Here is a 20,200-nt window from a genome sequence, read left to right on the forward strand (position 1 = left end):
CTCCAAAAAAAGGCCGAGATTTGTAGTTTGACGAGGCGGCTAGACTGCTCTCTTATGAGAGATTTTCCCAGGCCCCCACTTCCCATCACAGAACTATAGTTCCCCTAGTTCCCGGTCCTGGAGGAGGAGGAAGGAACCTGGTTAAACTGGTTAGGTGTGGGTGCATCTCTTTGGTGTTGAACCAGCCTCATCCCCCGGGGTAGCTCTGGCACTGTATCAACCCCTGCTGTACTGGGCTTCCGTTTGCAGCTGGGGCAGCTCTTTTGTTTGCAGGATCCTAGAGGGTCCTATCTGTCGTCTCGTCACCCCCCTCGTTCACTTCCAAGGAACCTTGCCAAATGAAGCTCCCACGACCTCCCTGTATTTCCCCGCTGCCACCAACCAGGGGTGAGAAGAGGGCATGCGATCTTAATTCGGTTCCACTGCAAAAGCTGCTGCTGTGCTGTTTGGCAGCTGCTGTGCCCCACCCCAGAATCAGCTGCATCTCTGGACTGGGAGGGAAGCAGTCACCCCATCCCAGAGGCACCTTTGCGTCAAGCTCACCCCACGACTGACAGCATCTCAGAAGTCAGAGCGGGTGAGGGACGCTCGGGAGGCACAGCGTGGCCGAGCCTTTCCAGGCTGTGAGGTTTGGGCGCCATTAAGAGGCAGATCTGAGAGCCCCGATCCTTTGATCAGGTCTTCTGTAGAAGCCGCATGGAAAGCGGACCGTGTGGGAGCCCGTAATATCATCTGCGGAACTCCCTCCCACCAGATGTCAAAGACAAAAAACAACTACCAGACTTTTGGAAGACATCTGAAGGGAGCCCTGTTTAGGGAAGCTTTTAATGTTTAATAGATTATTGTATTTTAATATTCTGTTGGAAGCCGCCCAGAGTGGCTGGGGAAACCCAGCCAGATGGGCGGGGTATAAATAATAAATTATTATTATTATCATCATCATCATCATCATCATCATCATCATCATCATCTGGGGGGCCCATAGTTGGATCAGGACAAAGGGCTGTCTAGTCCAACATCCAAACTTAGTTGGTCTTTAAGGTGCTGCTGGAAGGAATTTTTTTATTTAGTCCAACATCCTATGGCCAACCAGATTTTGTTTCATAGAACAGTAGAGTTGAAAGGGTTCCCCGGGGGTCATCTATTCCAACCCCCTGCAATGCAGGAATATTTTGCCCAACATGGGGCTTGAACCAACAACCCAGAGATTAAGAGTCTCTCCCAACTGAGTTATCCCAGGCTGTTCTTTTTCTACCCTTCCTCTCCTCCAAGGAACTTAATGTGGCAGCCCCCTCCTCAGTTCATCCCTGCAACAACCCTGTGAGGTAGGCTTGGCTGAGAGGCAGTGACTGGCCCAAGGCCAGCCAGTGGGTTATCTGTCGCTAAGCGGGAATTTGAACCCAGGTCTCCCAGGGTTCAACACTCTAACCACTGCACCCCACTGTCTCCCTGGGTCCACCTCCCGTTGTGCAAGATCACTTGCGTGCCTCCTGTTTCATTTCAGCGGAATGGGAACTTCCCGGTGGATTGGGTCCCGTGGTGCTTGGCAAGGAGGCAGGGCGCTCAGTGGATTTCGCACCTCAGGCACCTGCTCCTGGCTCGGGTTTGATTTCCTTGTTCAGACATGAAACAAAAGGCTGGCAGAGTTGGTGCGTCCGTGTGTGTGTTTTCGAGAAAAGCTTCCTTTCTTGCGGCTGCAAGAGGCTGCAGAGTCCTGTGGGGAGCTGGCAAGGGCCGGGTGGGCTGGACCAGGTGGGTGGGTGGGCGGGCAGCAGCCTCCCCCCCCCCCCGGCCGCTGGTGGTATTTGGCAGCCCTGTGCCACTGTCAGGGTTCCGCTTCTGGCAGGCGCAAAGAGCAAAATGAGGAGCCTCCCTCCCCGCAGGAGAGGGGGGCAGAGGTGAAATCCTGCCTGCTGCGATTCCAGTAACGCCCAGCATTACTGGAAGATGGATTTCCTCACTGGGGAAGGCGGGGAATGGATCCGGCCTCCCCAGCTAGGAGCGGGGAAGGAGGTGGGGGACATTTTGGCCCCCTTTTCCCCCAGCCCTTCAGCGGGCACCCCTTTCCCTTCCTACCAAAAGGCATGAATTCTTAGCAGCCGTTTCGTAAGTGGGGATCTGGGGGTTGGCCATTAAATTCTGGGGGCTCTTGCCCCTTCCTGAGTAGAAATCATGCCCCGAGACCTGGTTACCTTGGCCTGGGATCAGGGCCCACCCAACCTCAAGGACCTGCTTTGACCTCGCAGTGTGACATGCACAATAATGGGAATGGTGCCTCTGGGCATAAGCAGAGTTTGTTTCCCTATCCACAGCCAAAGATGTGCACCTGGCATTCCCAGGTAGCAGTCTGAGAGTGGGATTTCTGTGCTCCTCCTTTTTTGTGGGTTCCCCTGAGCATGTGCAGATGTTCCTTTGCCCAGGGAACAGGCCGCAGGGGCAGGCTTGGAAATTTCTACCTTGTGTGAGGTTTGTGACACCGTGAATGGAACACCTGGGCGGGCTTCTCTCTAGCAAAGGAGCACCTCTCTGCACATGCTCTGGGACCATAGCTGTTTGGGTGGCTGTGCATAAGGAAATGCACTCCACATATGCTCAGAGACACCATTTCCGTGAAATATTGCATTGCAGGAGTTGGACTACTATACATTTCTGTGAATCTATGAAACAGGTTCTGGGGCCAGGCTCTGATTCACAGCCAGCCCTGATCCTGAGCCAGGATAGCCACATCTAGAGGCATAATTTCTGCTGTGTGTGTGCGTGCATGTGAAAATCCGCAAGAAGGCCATACAACTTGGGATGTGGGTGGGGAAGGGGGAGAACGGCAGCACCTTTCAAAACATGAAAACAAAAAATATTTTTCCTGCCTGTGAACACCCAGAGGCATTTGGCCATGCTGCTGTTGGGAGCTTCAGAACTCTGGATGCAGCACAGATCTTTTGGGTCTGAAATCGCTGAAATCTGAAATCGCTGTCAGACCAGCAGGAGATTCGGATGCCGGTTTTTGGTTTGATTTAAAACCAGAGTTTAGCATTGGCTGAGCAATGGACAGTATGGGGTGAAATTTGGTTTTACTCCCAGATACACAGTGCTGAATTTTTTGTACTTCAATTTTTTTATTGTATTGATTGATTTGATTTACTTCAATAAAATCTCTTCTTTTTTTAATGACAAGTGTGCCTCTTTCATAAGAACGCAGGGAGAGTTTGTTGGATCAGGCCAATGGCCCTTTAAGCCCAGCATCCTGTTCTCACAGGGGCCAAGCAGATGCCTGTGGGAAACCAGCCACCAGGATTCGAACACAAGAGCCCTCTCTCCTCCCCCCTCCTGCGGTTTCCAGCGACAGGCCTTCAGAAGCGTTGTTGCCTCCAACCTTGAAGGTGGAGCACAGCTATTCTGGCTAGTAGCCCTCAATAGGTGTCTGGATGGATTTGTCTACAACCCTCTTTCAAAGCTGCCCAAATTGGGGGCTGTCGCTTCCTCGAGTCCTGCAGCAGCGAGTTCCGCAGTTCAACCACCCCAATCTCTCCTCTCTGTCTGCTCTGCCCCTCCAGGTCTCCGAGGCGGCAGGGACCTTCGAGCTGCAGATCCGCTTTGCCCGCAACGAGAAAGGGGTGCTGGCTGACGGGCGGTGCTGCCGCAGTGGCCTGGATCCGCCGTGCCCTGTGGCGCAGCAATGCCACACCTTCTTCCGGGTCTGCCTCAAGGAATACCAGCTGCGGGCTCTCCCCGGGGGGCCCTGCGTGCTGGGTGCCGCCACCACACCCGTCCTAGGGGGCAATGTCTTCTCTACTGGTCACCAGAAGAGGAGCGACCACACCGGCAGGGTGGTGATCCCGTTTGACTTTGCCTGGCCGGTAAGGTGGACTCGGGTTCCTTCTCTTGGTGGGTGGGTGGCAGGTGTGGGAGGGGGCCACTCGGAGGGGAGCTTGCGAATTCCTCGGGAAATAAGCGCCGGAGCTCAAGAAAGCTGGCAGCTCCAGCCTTGGCTCAGTGGTGATTGGGGGAAAATGGCATTCTGCACATGCTCAGGGGCTCGCTTCACCTTGCTAGGGTGCCAGATCTCCAGGCCCGACCTGAAGGCTGCCTGCTCCCCCTTCCAGGTGGGCGAGAGTGGCTTTAATTTAAATAGTGCTGCACTGTTTTCACTATTTATATTTTAACAGAAATGTTTAAATTCTGATTTTGCTATTTTAACAGAAATGTTTAAATTCTATTTTGCTTCGACTCAGACCAACACGGCTACCTACCTGTAACTAAATTCTGATTGTAGTTCAATTGCTTTTCAACTATTGCCTTCTGTATGTAGTTAGCCTTCTGTGTTTTGTTGTTTTGAGTCTGGGGAAAAAGGCGGGATATCAATAAATAAATATAATAATAATAATTTTTTTAAAAAAAATTAAGAAGGCTGTACATGCAGTTTGCAAGCTTCAGGCTAGCAGGAGCTGGCTGCAAATTAGATGCTCTGAGAAATGTTCCCCCCTCTGCTCCCTTCTCCCAATTAACTTCCGTCTCCAGGGTCTACCTTGTGACATCACTAGGACCTCCCATCGTGACATCACCAGGGGGCCGCCCCCAGGTCTCAGTTTTGGGCCCTGAAATCTGAAGCCCAGTTCCCTGTCATTCTCCTCACTAGGTAGCATTCCCCTTCCGGAGTTGAGAATGGAACCATTTTTCCTTGCCAGACTGGGAAGGGGCACAAACTCATTCCAGGCACTGAGCCCTCACCTCCGCTCTGACTTCACAACCTAAAGCATAGAAAGAGGTGCAGACAAAGAGAGAAATGCCTTGATTAACTGAAGCCGGTGTGCAAGCTTTAACGTTTCACAGAACGCTTTGGCACATTGCATCAGGGATGGCGCAGAGCTCGGTGAAACCCAGAAGCTTGCATACTCTCCCCTCCCCCTGCTGCCTAAGTCTATCCAATTGCAAACCATTTCCTTTCACCCCACAAATAATCTCCCTTTGAAGGGTGGCGATATTTTGTAGGGTGGGGTGGTGGTGTTAACCTCTGAAACCGGAGCCAGTTTCTTTTGCTAGCGTGGGACCCAGGTGCTCTTGGCGAGGGGCCGACGGGGAGGGAACAGGAGAGAGCCAGATGGACTTTGTTTAGACTCTCTTTTCCCCTGGGGGAACTGAGGCAGATGCAATAGCTCACTTGGCCAATCAGCTGGGCAAGGCAGCTCCTGTACAAACTGTCTGCCTAGTGATTTATTGATTTCCGGAGCTTTTATCTGGCTGCCTTCGATGCCAAAGACACAGAGATAGGTGTGTGTGCACGCCATTTCCTCATTCTAATTAATTAGGTCTCCGATTATATTAGCCCAGTGGGAAATGGGGGGAAGATTCTGAGCAGAGGGAACCCCGTTTCTTGCCCTTCACCCCCAAATGCCTGTAGGAGGTGGGAAAGGATCGGGTTGGTCCTAGGATCGGGACTCCTGTGCCTTTTGAGATTATATGTTGGAAGGGGGAATTCTGCCATGTGCACCTTCTCCCGTCACGGAAACGCAGGGCGGGGGAAAGTTGCTTCCTGGCCAAGTTCTCTTTCCAAGCTGTTCTTAACAGCATAAGAACCTGCAAAGACCTGGATGTGGCAACCCTTGTTTTCAAAGTCAAGAGCTGCAGACGGTTGCTAGGGGAGCGGGGGGGGGGGGAATGCCTTCTTCGCTCCCCACCCACCCGCTCTCCCTTTCAGATTCTGTCTTGAAAGGGTAAAAATGCTGGGCGTGGATCTGCTCCTAACCTGCAGCGATCTTTGCTCTCTGCCTCTACCAGATCCAGATCTGGTGTGGGGTGTGGTCCTGCTTGTTTTCTAAAAAAGAGGGTTGACGCTCAGGCCTGGCCTGCCTGATAGGGAAGAGACGCTCTGCACGTGTTCAGAGGTACTCTTCTCTATATTAGTAGCAGTTGAAGTATCCCGTGGTGGGGAGCTGCTATTTGAAACAGGTCCCGGGGCTAAGGAAACCCCAGCACATTGTGGCTCAAGTGACGGGCTGGGTGGGGGTCAGGACAGATTTCCCAGGGTTTATGGGTGCGGCTGCTTCTGTTGGCATCCCCTCTCCCTCGAGAATCAAATGTAACCCATAATAACTTGTTTTGGGGGGACAGGATCTGCTAGACGTGCCTTTTACTTGTATCAATGTGTTTGCTTGCTTAGGTTTTCGTTGATTCTGTTCATTGTAATTGATTTCTGCTGTGCTTGCAAGTTGCTTCGAGACATTTTTATGAGCAAAGCAACTAATAATAATAATAAATAATAATAATAATTTTATGTGGCAAATGGGTGCCCTCGCAGTCCTCTTTTACCAAGAGGATTCCTGCATTGCAGGGGGTTGGACTAGATGATTCTTGGGGTCCCTTCCAACTCGTATGATTCTACAAAGAGGATGCTAGCCACCTGCAGCTCTTAAAAGCCCTGGTATTAAAAAACAAAGCGTGCGTTGATTTTCTCTGAATATTCCGAGGCCTCTTCTATTCATTTATTCACACCGAAACGTCCCTTAATGTCATCCAAATTGGGGGAAAGATCTCCTCCCCGATGAATGAGAAGAGAGCGTTTTCTTTCGCTCCTTTTAAACTGATGAAAAGTGTTCTTTTCAAGTGCCTGGGTCGAAACTTTACAGCCGGTGTCCAGCACACCCAACCGATGCTTTTGGGTGGTGCGATCTCTGTTTGGACAGGCTGGCCTGCCGTTTCTGTTTTGTTCCTTTTAAAAGGTCCACCTGGATTTGGAAAGACAGCAAGAGCGAGGAAAGCCCAGCCGTTCCTCTCCTCCGGCCCTGGGAAAGGTCACAGAGCACCGATGACCTTTGACTCTCTATGGGGCCCGCCCCTATGCCTTTCCCCCGCCGCAAGAGCACAGCAGCTAAGTGGGTGGGATACTTTGGCTCTGGGTTAAAAAGTTCCGCTGGCTTGTATATATGCCTGGCCACTCCATCCATCTGCCTCTCAATTTCCCTTCTCTCAGCGGAGGACGGAAATCACTTTGGAAATACCTGTCTGGGGTCAGGGCTGTGCCAAAGGTTTGCTGGCACAAGCAAGGCTGGCGCCAGAATCTGGCATCCTCGGGCATTTGTTGTTGGAGACCTCGCACTCTGTGCCCTGGCGGTTCCTTTAGCTTTCCTGGTCTCCCCACCAGCGAGCAGTGCCGGGAATCCCAAACCTCTAGCTGCCATTTTAATTTCCCAGAATGCCCTGGACTTAGCCACATTCTACCCACCCCCTCTACCCACCGCCACCAGGTAGGTGTGCCAAGGCCCATGGACAAAAAACATCAAGGGAGTAGCCCTAATCCTGTGGCACAATGGGTTAGTTGTGTTAACCAGAAGGTTGGTGATTCGAGTCCACCCAGGGATGGCTGTGGGCAGGAATCCTGCATTGCAGGGGGTTGGCCTAGATGACTTTTGAGGTCCCTTCCAACTCACATGATTCTACTTCAGTTGAGACAAAGCACCCTTAAACTTTGAGCCGGCCCTGAGGACGAACGCAGGCAAGTTCTGCGGCGCCGCTTGCGAAAAGAAGGACATGCTTCTTGTAGATTTCACTTCTCAAGCCGAAAGCCAAATTCTACCATCTGTGCTTTGTATTAATTTACTCTGCAAATGTTGGTCTTCCACCAGGGTGGCCACTTAACGCATTGCCGAAAAGAGATTTGTATTTTATTTTTATTTTATTTAAAAAAAAGGCTAAAAGAGATTTGCATAATTTTTATGCATAGCTGTAAATTTAGAAATACTCCAATTTATAAACAGAAATGCAAGCAGCCTGGGTGTCCTTTTGGCCTGCTGTCCTAGATTAGGGTTCCTCCTCCTCTTCCTCCTCCTCCTTCCCTGTGAGGTAGGTTAGACTGGGAGATGGAGATTGGCCCGAGCTTCATGGCTGAGTGGGGGATTCGAACCCTGCTAACTCTAACCATTGCAGAGACAACCTTTGGAAGAGAGGACTGTCTTTGCAAAAATGGTTGCCCTAAGAGGGTCATGGTTCTTGGCTCAAGGAGATATGCAGAAAAATTGTTGTCCTCCAATAGGTCATCAACGGCTCAAAGCATACCAGGGCAGCTGGAAGGTGCATGAGGAACAGCGCAATGCCTTAGCGTTCATGCACACGCCATGGGGGCTGCCCCAGATGACCCTTGGGGTTCAACTCTAGAATTCTGCAACTGGTGCTTGAGACACAATGCAGTCTCTTCCCACAGCACAGAGTTAAACTTTGGAACTCACTGCCACCAGAGCCAGCAATAGCCACCAAGTTGGATGGCTTTAAAAGAGAGCATTGGGCAAATTCAATAAGGGAGAAGGCTTTCAGTGGCTGTGCTCTCAAGGAGGGAGGCAGTAATCCTGTGTTCGAGTCCTGATTTTTGGTTTCCCAGGTGAGCCATTGGCCCGATCTGGTAGGGCATTTGCTTAAGGCTGCAATCCTATGCCCACTTACCTGAGCATTAGTCCCATGGCAATTGAAGAGACCTACTTTTGTTTTTTTTAATCGTTTTTATTAAATTTTCCATTTTAACAATCCAATCCAATCACATCAAATGTTCCACATTATACATATACATATCAAATAGTCCAAATATTCTGTCGGATTATAATTTTGGGGGGACTCCCCATGCTTCGAAACTTCGGAGGGCTCTAATCAACATCATAACCCTACTGCATTTCAAATCACCTGAAAATTCTTATTTCTCTTCTGTTGTCGTCCTTCCTTCATTCACAGTCTCTGAGTTACCGTATTCCCACAAGTGAGTTAGAACAGACAACAATATAGTTCTGTGTGGATTTTATGTCCTTGGTTCCCTTGAAGAGACCTAGTTTTGAGTAAGCATGCGTAAGGTTGTGTCGCTCATCATTAAAGCTTTTCTCCAGGTGGGGAATGGAGAGGCCCGTGAGCCATCTCAGACGAAAACCCTCACAATTACATATCCTCCAACCTTTCTCTGAAGAAAATAGGGACATCGTATTCCGTACCTTCCGACATTTCTCCTTCCAACATTTCTCTGGTGAGAATAGGGACGACCTAAGAAAAAGCAGGACATTCCAGGATCAAATCAGAAACCCGGATGGCTTTTTTAAATCCGGGACTGTCCCCGGAAAATAGGGACACTTGGAGGGTCTGTAATCACCCCCTCAACAAGCCAGGGATCCTCATAATCCCCCTTCCCCCCCAGAAACCCCCCCCCGAATTCTTTGCAGGAATCTGCAATAGTTAAAGTGGTATCAAAGCAATATTTGTTCATGGTGCTGCGTTGTGACTCTGACTCAGAGCCAAGCCTGTAAGCTCAGTGTGGTGAGGATCTCCTAGGCACGTGCAGAGTGCTGCATCCTTGGGCTTGAATAACCCCCCACGCCTGCCCACAGCCTCTGAAGGGTCGCATTTCAGAACTGGAAATGAGGTTGCTAAATGCGATGCAAGATCTCTATGTGCAGCGGAAAGGTGAGCCTATAATGTGGCCGTTTTTGATATTCTCTCTCTCTCTCTCTCTCCCAGGGGATTTCCAGCGCTGGGAGGGCAAAGAAGGGTTGGGATTCCTCCGCCTCCCTCCCTCCCTCCCTCCCTCCCCCTGCCAGCTCTTTGTGTTATTCTGCCCATCCCTCTGGGGTGGGGGGAGGGCAGAGAAGAGGAGCGAGATCTGGAGATAAATAACTTAATTAAAGTCTCTCTCCTTAATTGATGCAAAGTCACTTTCCTCCCCTCCTCCCCAGATGACGGCTTAATTCTTCACAGCGCTCTGGATCTGCCATGCAAGGCTTTGCAGGTGGAGATGGGGCAAATCTCGGGGCCTGGGTCTTCTGTGGGTCAAACCCAGATCCTCCCGTGAATGTTTTTAAGGCAGAACTGTGGGGACTGGTTGGCCCTGCTAGTTGTTTCCTCTAAGCCAGGAGATTTAGCTGAGGTTTCTTGAAGGCAGAAGAAAAATATTGTGTGCCTCCCTTCCAAGTTTAAGGACTAGCAACTTTAAAAAATATATATTTATTGATTTTTTCAAAACAAAACACCACTTTACAGACTTCCTGCCCCACCCGCCTTCCACGGTTTTCATATTTGCCCTTAAATGCTGCATATTTCATATATAATATTCCATACATCCATCCTAACCTATTTATCTTACTAATTAGAAGGACTAGAAACTTGATTTAGATTTGAGAGCCAAGACAAACAGGATGATAAGTTTCAATAGATTCCTGATACTCCATTCTGGCAAGGCTGCAGTAGTAAAGCAGACCAGAAGAAGACCATGTTCATACTATAAATTTAAAGTGCTTCAATACCGGTCTAGACAGCTGTGACTTCCCCCCCAAACCCCTGGGAGTTGTTGTTTGTTTAGGGTGCTGAGTTATTAGGACACCCCCCCCACCCTGTTCCCCTCCCAGAGCTACAGTTCCCAGGGTTCCCCGTGAAAGAGGGGTTGGCGGTTAAACCACTCTGGGAATGTTAGTTCTGGGAGGGGAATCAGGGGGCCTCCGGACAACCCTCAGCATCCTTATATATTTGTTCCTAATATTTTGTTGGAAGCGTCCCAGAGTGGCTGGGGGGCAGTCTATTCAGATGGGTGGCAATAAATAATTAAATCATCAACAACATCAGGCCTTTTTTTCAGCCGGAACTCAGTTCCATCAGCTCTCAGGTGTTATAAGTGAAGCGATTTTGGCATCTCTTTTTTTCTAGAAAAACAGCACTGATGATGATGATGATGATGATGATGATGATGATGATGATGATGATGATTCTACAGCTCACAGAATCCTTTGGGGGAAACAAAATTGTTTAGAGTGGTATCAGAGTGCTTTATATGTACATTGCGAATGTGGCTTAGCACTGAGTCTTTGAATTTAGCACGTGTCGGGTTTAAACTGGGTGGGGGGCAGATTCAATTTGAGATTAAAACCTTTATTTCATAACATGCCCACAGAACATTAGAAAATGTTGTGACTCCCAGCACCCAGAGCCATTTACAGAGGAGGTAGGACAAGCCGTGGATAGCCTTATCCTCTGCGAATTTCCCTGATCCTCTTTCAAAGCCATCCAAGGCCATCACTGCCTCCTGTGGGAGGGAGTTCCGTAGTTTAACCTTGAGTTTCAGGAAATCACAACCTTGTGGCTCGGAAAACCTCCCTGCTGCTCTCTGCCAGCTCAGCGGGGAGGTTGGCTCAGACCCCAGTCCTCCCAACAGCCCCAGCGAAAAGAAGCAGGAAGGGTTTAGAGAACAGGCGAGGGGGTGGAAGTTTATAAAACCAGGCAGGACAGAGGAAAGCTTTTCTCCCTCTATCGCAACACTGGAACTGTTGGACGTCCAACGAGGCGGAGATAGAAGAAAGGACTTCTTCATGCAGCGCATAGACTGTGGAACTCCCTTCCACTGGAGGCTGCCAAGCCACCAGCTTGGATGGCTTTAAAAGAGGGCTGGATGAGAAGCCTCTGATGGCTTCTAGCCACGATGGCTCTGCACTGCCTCCACAGTCAGAGGCATCAGTGCTTCTGAATCCCCGTTGCTGGAAACCACAGGAGGGGAGAGGGCCCTCGAGTTCGAATCCTGATTGCTGGTTTCCAACAAGCTGGTGTGAGAACAGGATTCTGGACTAAATGGGCCATTGGCTCTTCTTATGTTCTAAGAGTCCAATACCCCAAAATTTCCTCTGATTAAAAAAAGGGACATCCCATTCCATAATAATAATAATAATATTTTTATTATTTATACCCGGCCCATCTGACTGGGTGGCCCCAGCCATTCTGGACCACTTCCAACATATATAATAATAATAATAATAATAATAATAATAATAATAATAATAATTTATTATTTATACCCCGCCCATCTGGCCGGGTTCCCCCAGCCACTCTGGGCGGCTTCCAACAAAACACTAAAATACAGAAATCCATCAAACATTAAAAGCTTCCCTAAACAGGGCTGACTTGAGATGCCTTCTAAAGGTCTGGTCATTGTTGTTCTCTTTGACCTCTAGTGGGAGGGCATTCCACAGTGTGGGTGCCACTACCGAGAAGGCCCTCTGCCTGGTTCCCTGTAACTTGGCTTCTCGTAGCGAGGGAACCGCCAGAAGGCCCTCGGTGCTGGACCTCAGTGTCCGGGCAGAACGATGGGGGTGGAGACGCTCCTTCAGGTATCCTGAACCGAGGCCGTTCAGGGCTTTAAACATATATAAAGCACAATAAAACATTCCCTATACAGGGCCGCCTTCAAATGTCTTCTAAAGGTCGTATAGCTACTTATCTCCTTGGCTCGAGGGTCGCATATCTCCATACCCTCCAACATGTCTCTGATGGAAATAGGGACATCCTAAGGAAAAGCGGGACATTCCGGGATCAAATCAGAAACTGGGGTGGCTTCCGTAAATTCAGGAGTGTCCCTGGAAAATAGGGACCCTTGGAGAGCGGGGAGGTAGACCTACGGATTTTATGGGACCACAACTTTCAGCATCTCTGACCATTGGCTTGGCTGGCAGGCAACAAAAACGCCTGGGGTGGTTTTTGTGACCTGCTCTGTCAGGTCCCAGGCCAGCAAGCTGAAACCTAACCAACTGGCTCACAGCCTGAGGCCAACAGCTGGGTCTTGGGGTTCGTCATTCTACTCAACACACACAAACAAACGCACACTCGCTCCCAAGGATTCCAGTAAGCCGGAGCCGAGACTGTGCTGAGTACTGAAAAGTTCTAATTGCATTTAATAAATAGGAATGCATTCATTTAAATGGATCGTACGAAGGTATGCATTTAAATATTCAAATGCTTCGTAAGATAATAAATAAAGGGGAGCAGCCGAGCCATCTGCAAGCGTGGCGTTTTGCAAAGAACGAGAAAGCAGGTGCAGGGAACGACACAGAGAAAATGGGGTAAAATAGTGGAATAATAATAATAATTTATACCAGGGGTAGGCAACCTAAGGCCTGGGGGCCGGACGCGGCCCAATCGCCTTCTCAATCCAGCCCACGGACGGTCCGGGAATCAGCATGTTTTTACATGAGTAGAATGTGTCCTTTTATTTAAAATGCATCTCTGGGTTATTTGTGGGGCATAGGAATCCGTTCATTTTCTCCCCAAAATATAGTCTGACCCACCACATGGTTTGAAGGAAGGTGGACCGGTCCATGGCTGGAAAAGGTTGCTGACCCCTGATTTATACCCTACGCATCTGACTGGGTTGCTCCAGGCATTCAGGGCAGCTTCCAACATAATTAAAAAAACACCAAGCATTACAATACAAGGCTGCCTTCAAATGTCTTTGGAAAGTCAGGTTATTGCAGTTACCTGCATTTAAACTTACGGTGCAATCCTACTCAGAAGTACGTCCCATTGGCTTCAGTGGAGCTGCCACCTGAACAGGTGGGGTTGTAGAGGATGAGGACTTATAGAATCATAGATTTGTAGAGTTGGAAAGGACCCCAAGGGCCATCTAGTCCAACCCCCTGCAATGCAGGAATCTCAACTAAAGCATCCCTGACAGATGGCCGTCCAACCTCTGCTTAGAAACATCCAAGGAGTGCATTGTGCGATCCTTCCAAGATCAGAGACAGGCTTCTTTGGAGTACCAGTTTCTGGGGAACAAGCTCAGAGCGGGTTGCCCTCACAACAACCCTCACAGGGCTGCCGGTGTTCCCCTTTCACAGACAGCAGAACTGAGGCTCTGACTTTCCCAAGTTCACAGGGGCTCCCCGGAGCAGAAAAGAGTACCGTACTTTTCCGTCAATAAGACGCCCCCGTGTATAAGACTACCCCTATTTTGGGGGACTCCAATTTATGAAAAGGGGGAGGGAGATGAAACAGTTGTTGAGCTTCTTTTAGGGGGGAGTGCCCAAAATTGCTCACCCACACACATTGCTACATCTGTCTCCTGTCTGTCCCATCGCCGGCAGAGTTGTTGAGCTTTTTTGGGGGTGGAATTGCCAAAAATCGCTCACCTGCCGATCCTGCCACAGCCGCCAATCGACCGCGCTATTGCCACAGAGACAGCCAATTGCAAACAGTCCTTCGCAGACCCTCCAGTCACCTGCCCTGTTGCCACAGAACATCTCCTGCTCACGGCTGCAACCAAACACCCAACTCCCCCCCCCCATGCGCTACCCATGTATAAGACGGGGGCAAATATGAAAACGAATTTTTAAAGAAAACACCCTAGTCTTATACACGGGAAAATACGGTAGCTCGTTCCTGGCTGCTTAACGAAGGGTTCCGTTCTCTCCCCCATGCTTTTTAATATCTATATGAAGCCGCTTTGAGAGATCATCAGGGTGTTCATCAGTATGCAGATGACAGCCAGCTCTACCTCTCTTTTAAATCAGAACCAGTGAAGGCGGTGAAGGTCCTGTGTGAGTGCCTGGAGGCAGTTGGAGGATGGATGGCGGCTAACGGACTGAGGCTGAATCCTGACAAGACAGAAGTACTGTTTTGGTGGGGCAGGGGGGCAGGTGGGTGTGGGGGACTCCCTAGTCCTAAATGGGGTAACTGTACCCCTGAAGGATCAGGTGTGCAGCCTGGGAGTCATTTTGGACTCACAGCTGTCCATGGAGGCACAGGTCAATTCTGTGTCCAGGGCAGCTGTCTACCAGCTCCATCTGGTACGCAGGCTGAGACCCTACCTGCCCACGGACTGTCTCGCCAGAGTGGTGCATGCTCTGGTTATCTCCCGCTTGGACTACTGCAATGCGCTCTACGTGGGGCTACCTTTGAAGGTGACCCGGAAACTGCAATTAATCCAGAATGCGGCAGCTAGACTAGTGACTGGGAGTGGCCGCCGGGACCACATAACACTGGTCCTGAGAAATCTACACTGGCTCCCAGTATGTTTCCGAGCACAATTCAAAGCGTTGGTACTGACCTTTAAAGCCCTAAATGGTTTTGGTCCAGAATACCTGAAGGAGCGTCTCCACCCCCATCGTTCTGCCCGGACACTGAGGTCCAGTGCCGAGGGCCTTCTGGCGGTTCCCTCACTACGAGAAGCCAAGTTACAGGGAACCATATAGAGGGCCTTCTCGGTAGTGGCACCCACCCTGTGGAACACCCTCCCAGCAGATGTCAAGGCAATAAGCAACTATTTTACTTTTAGAAGACAACTGAAGGCGGCCCTGTTTAGGGAAGTTTTTAGTGTTTGATGCTGTACTGTTTTTAATATTCGGTTGGAAGCTGTCCAGAGTGGCTGGTGAAACCCAGCCAGATGGGCGGGGTATAAATAATAAATTGTTGTTGTTGTTGTTGTTGCAACACATCTGAAGAATATTCTAAATTTCGGGGAGCAGGTCCTTGGGGTTGGGTCCTGCCAGAGTGGACCCCCCCACTGAAATGAATGGGCCTACATTAATTCCAGAGGGTCTACTCTGAGTAGGACTTGCGTTGACCACAATGGTTTCCTTCCTTGTTGGGTTTCTCAAGCATGGGAAATCTCACAAGATGCATTTCCAAGTCAGGGTTTTGACAGATCCGATCCAATTTCAGATCCGATCTCCTGTGTGAACATTTTCCATCTGCCCTACCTGCAAGCAAAGCTGGGTTTCCCCGAAAGGGGAGCTGTGGGGGCGATCATTGCTTGTGACTCTTTCCTTTTCTCTCTCTCTCTGTGTGCCAAAACTAGATCTTTGTGTGGGCAGAAGGAATTTGTGAGGAACCTTGCCAATCTCTCTTGAGCTCTCTTCCCAGCTTTGGAGTTCTGGTGGTGGTTGAGGGAGTGGTGTCCGAGGGCTACAGCTCAGGGGCTGGGAGCCAGGGAGACGTCCTCTTGTTTGTCTCCAGATCTTCCCAAGTGCAGATGAATCGTTGGGAGAATTTTGTAATGTGCGAAAGGGGTATGTCATAGAGTTGGAAGGGACTCTGTGTGTGTGTGTGTGTGTGTGTGTGTGTGTGTGTTGGGATTTTGGGAACCCGGACTCCTGGATTCTGTCCACCAATCCTTTGTTCTTTTTCATGTGCCTCAGTTTCCACCTCCCTAAAATGGGTGCAGCCATCTACCCTAGATCCGAAATTTTATTTATAAAAATATATAATATAATATAATAATAATATAAATATTTATTTATTTATTTATAAAAAATACTTCTATAAAAATATTTGTACACAGCCCTTTATCCAAAGAATCCTGGGAGTTGTATTTTGTTAAGGGCTTTTTTGAGGGGTAAAGTTTTTTTTGTTTTTTTTTGTTTTTGTTATTCTGTAGATCTCAGGGTGATTCACAGATAAAATCACAATATATTCCTAATGAACTGCATATGAACTGGAGGGGTTGCACCAGTAAAGAATCATTTACTTCAAAGTGAAAGCACGTTTACTGCTCAACCCTGCTTTAGTAATTACCATTTCATTTTATAATGTATAAAAAGGCAGAGAGAACAATTATAGCGACGGATGGAAATTAAAAGATGAAAAACGAAACTGTCAAATAGCCACGAGGAATGAGTACTTGTGCGTGAATTAAAATAATAACAAAGTCCAAGTAAAGACGATCAACCTTATCAGATCTAGTTCCAAATTTGCCAGGCTTTGATGGGGGCTGTCTTGAAGATGATGGTTCGGCTGTATATTAAATAAAGGAATGAAAATGTATTTTGTGAATTGCCTGCATAGGCCTGGGTGGGATGGAAGAGTTTTCAGCTGGCATTCAAAAGTTGAAAGAGAAGATGCTTGCTGAATCTTTAGTGGCAGAGCGTTCCATAGGACCGGGCTGGGGACACTAAAGGCTTGGGTTTTTGTCATTGTCACATAAGCCTCACCAACTCAGGTGATCTCGGTGATCGAGCTGGGATTTGAGGGTGCAGGTGATTCCTGAAGTGCCCTAGACCTAAGCTGTTCAGGGCTTGGTAAATGAATACAAGGACACTGAACCTGGTGTTTCCTTTATTTTAGGGTTGCCGTATTTCAAAAAGTGAAAATCGGGACACAAAAGTTGCTGAGCTTCCTTCTTGGCCAAAGCTCTTGAGCTTTTTTTTTTTTGCAAAGAAGAAGTTTTAAAGCTATTTTGGAGGAAAATTGCCAAAAAAATCTATACCTCCAATATGGGCAGGTTTTCCTGAACATTTAAACCGTTTTACAAAATCGAGTATAGGGCGGTATATATAAATTCAATTCATAATAATAATAATAATTCTACCCAGATACCATTTTTGATGGGCAAATCCCGGCTATGTCTGGGAAATTCCAGATGTGTGTGAGCCCTGCTTTATTTCCTAGTATGTGGAGCCAGTCCTACCATTAGGCAAAATGAGGCCACTGCCTCAGGCAGCAAAATGCTTGGGACGTAGGGAGTAACAGGCCCCTCTGTTGGAGGACTGAGCATGTTGCTGCCCTGCCCCTAAATTTGCGCCTCAGGTGTTATGGAGCATGCTGTGCCGTCACCAGTGTTTGATTAAGATTCGGCGGCCCACCCAATTGGCTTCTGTATGTGGAATGTGGTAGACGTTGGGGCCGCCATCTTGTCATTCACCTTGTTCAGCAAAAGGTCTTTGGCTGGCCCTACTGGGATGGCTGCTGGAGAGTGAGCCCCTTCCCCACCCCCTTCCCAGCTTCTGGGAAATGGGGCATGCCAGTACCGTGCCACATTAATTTAAAGCACCGTGCTAGCACTCAAAACCGTCATGCCCCCCCCAAGGAATTCTGGGAGCTGTAGTTTGTGAAGGGTGCTGAGAGACGTCAGGCGGCCACAGTTCCCCTCACAGACCTACAGTTTCCAGAGTGGTTTTACAATCCATCTTTCTTCTCAGGGAATTTTGGGAATCTGTGAGGGGAATCACGAAGAGTCTGACACTACTAAACGACTACACAACAAGTGAGGGGAATTAAAGGTGTCTTAATGAGTCTCAACACCCTTTTTAAAAAATATAAAATATAATTTTTTTAATGATTTTTATTAATTTTTAATACATGATCATTTATACAGACTTATATATTCTTGTTCAAAATAAATATCAGTAACAAAATAATATCAATATGTGTTCAAAAATAAAATCAATAATAATACCAATAACAATTATCTCACAAAATGCAACCAAAAAACTCCAACCCTCACCCCTTTATTGTCTCAACATCTTTTTCTATCTTCTGTCTCCTCTAGTTCCGCCGAACAAGACTTCCACCTTTCTTCACATTTGGTTTTCTATCCTATTTTATCTTTTATCTGCTCCTTTTCTTTCATTTCCATATGTTTTCTCTTTTATCCAAATCTTGATTATATTCCATTATTACAGTTGTAGATATTAACTCATGCCGACTAGTGTTATTGTTGGTTTACAATATTTTTTTAGATATTCTGTAAATTTACTTCATTCTTTTTGGGCTTTCTGCTCTTTTTGTTCTCTCACTTTTCCAGTCAGTTTGGTCAACTCCATATACTCTACCATTTTTACCCTCCACTAAAAAAATATAAAATATAGTTTTACTGATTTCCATTGTAAAATAACAATTAAAAAGAGGGGGGGGAAAGCAAAAATACAGAAGCAGAATCCCATTTTATCCCCCTCCGGGACGGATCAATCTATTTAAGTTTGCTGAAGTCCAATCTGTGATTTGGGTGGTTTCCATTCTTCAGTAAAATATTTTCTAAAAGGATGCTATATTTCACCAGAATCATTTCCAGCATTTGTATTATTCAATGCATGCAATTTCTTTGTCAATTTTTCCTGATACAGATGTTGACCATACATTCTGTTTCCAACGAGAAAAACAGAATGCTTTCCAGTTCTGTGCCACTAGTTGGCATGTTCCTACGAAAAGAAAAATAATTGGTCTTTTATAGCAAACGTCAGATCATCCTTAACAAACTACAACTCCTATGCTTTTTTGAGCTGGGGGGGGGGGAATCCATGGCTGTTTAAATTGGGACCATGGATGAAAATCTCCCATAACCAAATGCCTTGTTCCTTCTAGCGCTCGTACTCTCTGGTTCTGGAGGCCTGGGATGCCGCCAATGCCTCTGATGTCACCAGCCAAGGTAAGGAGCTGCTTTCTCACCTGTGGGAGCCAGCAGGGTGAGATTCCAGACAGGGACATGGTTAAGATTTTTGTGGTCCAGTTCCTGAATGGGCGGGCACTGGGTTTGGAAAGCCAAGCTGGTCAATCATGACCTTTGGCCATGGCACGTAAGGACGAGACCCTCCATGTTCAGAGCAGTCTATACCCCTGAATACCAGTTTCGGCAAAGGAGGTCTCTTGCCTTCAAACCCTGCTTGCTCACTGCCCATGAACTGCCTTTCATCTGATCCAGCAGAGCTCCTTAGATGTCTCTAGGTGCGGAGGCAAGGAAGCTTTTGCAACACCGGGTGAATATAGTTTTGGGTTCCTTTAATGTGTTTGCCACTCTGCAAGTGACTCACGGGCAGGCTGCCACACAGACCTTATTGTGGACTGGTGACTTGCGCGGGCCCATTTGCAGTGCCATCCAGGTGCAGGACTATAGTATGGTGGCAAATCTCTTGCTTTGCGTGGAAAAAGTCCTGATTGGCAATTGCCAACCAGTGCAGAGCGTCCTGAGCTTGGTGGACCAGTGGCCCAACTGGCTGTAAGTTAGCTTCCTCTCTTCTGATGCACCCAGGCAGCCTTGGGTCCTCCACCTCTGCCTCTGTCTTTGGAAATTAGCCGGGTGATGCAGTGAGTTGCAGCTCCCGCCCCCTTGCCTTTCTCGCCTTCTCCTTCCAGGTGGAGGGCAGCTGATGGAGCGGGTGACCCGTTCGGGAATGCTGAACCCTGGCGAAGGCTGGCAGGACCTGGGGCATCACGGGCGCAGCACCTCGCTGGAGTACCGGGTGCGAGTGCGCTGCCAGGAACATTACTACGGCCCGGCCTGCAACTTCCTGTGCCGTCCCCGCGACGATTTCTTTGGGCACCACAGCTGTGACGCTGCGGGCAACAAGGTCTGTCTGGACGGCTGGACGGGAGACGAATGTACACGGGGTATGTCCCGGGACGTCTGGCTGGCACGGGGCGGAGGAGAGGAAGAAGGGACCGGGGGCAGGGGCGGGGAGAGAACCCAGGAGTCCTGCACTGGGTGCCATTTTCCATCCCGGCCTCCTGCCAGTAATGAAGCCTTGTTAAAAGGCAAAGGTAAAGGTACCCCTGACTGTTAGGTCCAGTCGCAGACAACTCTTGCGTTGCGGCGCTCATCTCGCTTTACTGGCCAAGGGAGCCGGCATACAGCTTCCGGGTCATGTGGCCAGCATGGCAAAGCCACTTCTGGCGAACCAGAGCAGCGCATGGAAACGCCGTTTACCTTCCCGCT

General features: G+C 48.7%; 1 protein-coding gene across 2 annotated transcripts in view; it reads left to right on the plus strand.

The window, feature by feature from the left end:
• The window catches only part of LOC118086696 (protein jagged-1b), a 48,160-nt gene that overhangs the window by 1,100 nt on the left and 26,860 nt on the right, over positions 1 to 20,200 (plus strand). For both annotated transcript variants that reach the window (XM_035118633.2, XM_060275568.1), the window contains exons 2-4: positions 3,552 to 3,854; positions 18,853 to 18,916; positions 19,621 to 19,875. In XM_035118633.2, coding sequence (XP_034974524.2) covers positions 3,552 to 3,854; positions 18,853 to 18,916; positions 19,621 to 19,875 — 622 coding nt within the window. The remainder of the gene's footprint in view (positions 1 to 3,551; positions 3,855 to 18,852; positions 18,917 to 19,620; positions 19,876 to 20,200) is intronic.

This window comes from Zootoca vivipara, chromosome 6 (assembly GCF_963506605.1).
Source record: "Zootoca vivipara chromosome 6, rZooViv1.1, whole genome shotgun sequence".
In the NCBI taxonomy this organism is placed as follows: Eukaryota; Metazoa; Chordata; class Lepidosauria; order Squamata; family Lacertidae; genus Zootoca; species Zootoca vivipara.